This window comes from Mastomys coucha, unplaced genomic scaffold (assembly GCF_008632895.1).
Source record: "Mastomys coucha isolate ucsf_1 unplaced genomic scaffold, UCSF_Mcou_1 pScaffold23, whole genome shotgun sequence".
NCBI lineage: Eukaryota > Metazoa > Chordata > Mammalia > Rodentia > Muridae > Mastomys > Mastomys coucha.
In genome coordinates, this window is record NW_022196906.1 from 100,303,923 (window position 1) to 100,307,638 (window position 3,716).

Sequence of the window (3,716 nt, forward strand, 5' to 3'; positions counted from 1 at the left end):
AGAAAAGCCCTAACGCATGCAAAAGCGAGTGATAGATTCTTGCACTGGAATATTATGCGGTAATAAGTATTGATGTGTATGATGGTGCAAATGAGCACAGTGTACTGAGAGAGGGTACACTCAAGGGATGTATGGCTATGACTGTTTATGTGACATCGAATAGATAAATCCTATAGGGACAGGATAACTTTTGAAGGGCAACAGAGCCTGGAGGAGCGGTTAGGGGAGGTGGACACTAAAAATCTAGGGTATTATGTACTGTCATAAAAATATGTTAGAACTTGATGTAGGTGGTGGCAGCTTAGCAATGTGAATATTGCTTGGTGCTTTTCATTTTCCATGCTTGTGTGTGCGTGCACACACACATACACACACACACACACACACACACACACACACACACACACCTCCTGATCAGCTGGCTGTTTAAGGGGAGGTCTGTAGACAATGGGGTTAGACCACCTCAGGTGCTGATGAGGACTTCGCATCCAGGATATCAGAGTCACCAGCTAGAGCCAAAGGACTTCTGGGCAGGCAGAGAGAGAGAGAGCAACATAAAGTGGGAAGGCAGAGGAGGCCCCTCGAGGGCACACTTGTGCAGAGACAAAGCTGAATGAAGAGAGCTCTCAGGAGAGAGCCCTGGGCGGGTGGCGGGGGGGAGCAAAAAACAAGCTCCGAATTCTGAATGGGAACAAGGTTGGCATGCTCTGCTCCAGGTGCTTATCGGCTGGCAGTGTCCAAGAGGACCCTGGGAGAGTTTGAAGGATATGGCTGGACTGTGTAGGGTTATGGAGTAGGGTGAGGGAAGACTGTCAAACTTGTTCTAAGTAGATGGAGAGACCTTATGAGGATGAAGAGGAAAGAACAGCATTTTGAACAGCTAAGGGGAGCAGGCATATGGCGCTTCCTGATGACTCTTATCCCCAACTCTCCAGCCACACAGGCACTGTGTGGTCCAGGGCTCTCACGTCCTCTGCCCCTGGGAGTTCAGACACATGCTGCTGCTGTAACCAGAGCAAGCTTGTGTGGTGCTATGTGTCTGCAGTCGTCTCGAGGACTTGCTGATGGACAGACAAAGACCTGGTATCCTGTGTTAGAAGACCTGATCAGTTCTTTATTGGCAAGGATATGCAGTCTGATATACGACAAACCCATGATCCCAGAAAGATATCAAGCTGTAGACGTAGTTTGTGTCCTACAAGTTCATAGCTGCCCTGGAAAAAGCCACGGGTGTGGCACTTATGCCAGCGCCACGACGTCTGGATGACATGGGTGGCATAGCACAACCTGGAATAATACTGGCGGATTTTCAGCATCCGGACCCACGACTGAATAATGACGCAGGCCCTTGTTTCTTGTGCCATCAAGTACAGGATCATCAGTCGATTCTTTTCATGTCTTTTGGCCAATGTCTTCCTCCACCAGCATTGAATGATCCATGCACTGAGGGCGGCCCTCAGCAGTGAGCGTCTCACCAGGGTGCCTCGCCACCAGGCCTGTATCTTTCTGGCATTCGGTGCTTTTTTTGATAGGTGCTGTGGGGATGGCTGTAGTGGGGTGTAAGGTGAGGAATGGTTTTAATTTTCAGGGTGCGGTCATGGGTTACCTTTAATTGTGTGAACAAATCCCTCTTTATGCAGTGACAGAGAGAGATAGAGAGAGAGAGAGAGAGAAAGAGAGAGAGAGAGAGAGAGAGAGAGAGAGAGGAAGAGGAGAAGAATGAGAATATGAGCAGAGCATATTATATATATTTGCGTGAAAAAAGAATGAAGATACATTCCCAGAAGATGCCCTGATCCTATGTCACTATCCATGGCTTCCTCTCAAGTTCATGAATGCTGAGCAGGGCAGCAGGATGAGCCACGGAAGCAGGAAGGCACACTACCCCTGCTAGCCTTTGTGTTCCGTATCAGTTAGAGAGCAAGCATCACCACGGCCTCTGAGTCCCTATGTCTCCATTTATAGAATGCGGTACATTCACTCTTGTAAAGGTTTTTGAAGATTTATTATCTGTACAAGTGTTGTCCCTGCACGTATATTTGCACCATGTATGTGCCTAGTGTCCTCAGAGGTCAGAAAAAGGGCATTGACTCCCCTGGAAATTGAGTTTCAGACAGTTGTGAGCTGCCACAGGGTGGCTGGAAACTGAACCCAGGTCTTCTGGAAGAGCCGCCAGTGTTCTTTACCACTAAGCCATCTCTCCAGGCCCTTGTTTAGGTGTCTATGAACCTGGCTGGCCAATTTAGAGCAAGAACCTGGTAGTATAGAGGATCTTTTGGGGCAGAGAACCACATACTGAGACCAAGGCTTCCTAGCAGGAACATCCAGAAAATTGGCATTCTTTACTCTGCTCTTGCCTTCTTTCTTAGTCTGCCACCCACTACATGCTGTCCCCTGACCCCCTTTAGGTCCTAATATTAAATTTCTTTCCTCACACAACTTAGGGTCCCGACCTTATCTACTCTTCACTTCTCAAACCTTAAACCTTAGTTCACACACACATGCGTACATGCACATACCGACACCCTTACACAATCCTGGACTCCCCAGACACAGACTCCCCCACACCCTACTCCCGGGCTCCACATGGAGCTGTTCTTCACCCTTTGGGACTGCTTCTCCCCACGCCAGTCATGACGTCTCAGGCGGTTCGAGAAAAACAACTCCCATCACTCCAGCTTTTGAGAGGGAAGCTGTTCTGTTAGGTTTTGATGGTTGCACTGAGTGACGGCAACCCAACCTTTTGCTCATAGGAGTCTGTTTGGAGCACGCATCTCAGGACCATTCTATGCTGTGGGATGTGGAGAAGACCACAGTAAGTCTGGGTGACATAGGTCAGAGATGAGGCAGATCAGGGGTTACCTCTAGCTTTGAGGGTTGTGTGTAATCCACCTTTGCAGAGGATGAAGTGCTGGGCTTTTTTTCTTTCTTTTCCTCTTGCTGTTGTTTCCCTCTTTCCTTTATGTTATAGATTTTATCATTTGTGATAAAGCGAACATTCCCCTTCTATAACCAGAATTAGAGGAGAAATCTGTGAGCAGGTTATTCTTTGAACAATTACATACCCATTTTAGCACACGCCCAGTCTCCACAGCGGCCCAGTATCCCTTAGACACTGGACTTATCTCTGTCAACTGGAAGTCCACTTTCAATAGCCCACACCTTACACTATACAGACAGCCCATGTTTGGAGACAGATGGTTCAAATCTCCCAGATCTGCTATCCTTTAAACCCTCCCCATGGCTGGGGTTATGATGGAGTCATCATCTCAGGTCTATACTCCTCCAGGCTGGCAAGAAGAGTGAGGGAAGGGAGTCAGTGATGATGTCATAAGGCCATCTGTGAGGCAGGAATCAACAAAGCTTCTAAGAGTTGGGTGGGAGCCCATTCATGCATACGGAAATTTCCAAAGTTGGGCTATCAGATCAAAGCCCAAGCACCACTGGCTCATTTGAATAAAGATGGAAAATGTTAGTATTTTGATTCAGTGGAAATGATTAAAATTAGCAGCCTGACATATCAACGGGGATTTCCATCTATGGATCTCGGCTCGGTCACACAGCAGGTCTAGTAATGATCTTTTGGCAAAACATATAGCAAATGCTTTGCAGAAGGAAATTCATGAATGGCTCCTGGAAATATGTCTGTCCTAGAGAAATGAGGAAACATGGATGGCCGAGAATGGGGTGGAGCCAGGAAGTAAGAGCAGCTCTTC

General features: G+C 47.6%; 1 protein-coding gene across 3 annotated transcripts; it reads right to left on the reverse strand.

The window, feature by feature from the left end:
- Window positions 1-1,086: 1,086 nt before the first annotated feature.
- LOC116072882 (IQ domain-containing protein F5-like) lies at window positions 1,087-3,326 on the reverse strand. 3 transcript variants are annotated; one of them, XM_031344442.1, is made up of 3 exons: window positions 3,126-3,325; window positions 2,863-3,006; window positions 1,087-1,547 (listed from the first exon to the last, which is right to left on the reverse strand). In XM_031344442.1, exons 1-3 carry the CDS (start codon window positions 3,183-3,185, stop codon window positions 1,107-1,109), a joined length of 645 nt encoding a protein of 214 aa, XP_031200302.1. In that variant the 5' UTR covers window positions 3,186-3,325; the 3' UTR covers window positions 1,087-1,106. The 3 variants fall into 3 exon arrangements, with proteins under 3 accessions (XP_031200302.1, XP_031200303.1, XP_031200304.1); XM_031344443.1 differs by having other exon boundaries at window positions 3,168-3,323; XM_031344444.1 differs by lacking the exon at window positions 2,863-3,006 and having other exon boundaries at window positions 3,066-3,326.
- Between the last annotated feature and the right edge of the window lie 390 nt (window positions 3,327-3,716).

Coding starts and splice junctions, on each gene's coding strand:
- LOC116072882 (XM_031344442.1), bottom strand. CDS start 3,185: ATGGGCTGTCTGTATAGTGTAAGGTGTGGGCTATTGAAAGTGGACTTC. Junction 3,007..3,125: donor TGGACTTCCAGTTGACAGAG/ATAAGTCCAGTG, acceptor TTCTGGTTATAG/AAGGGGAATGTTCGCTTTAT. Junction 1,548..2,862: donor CACAACCCTCAAAGCTAGAG/GTAACCCCTGAT, acceptor ACCCCACTACAG/CCATCCCCACAGCACCTATC.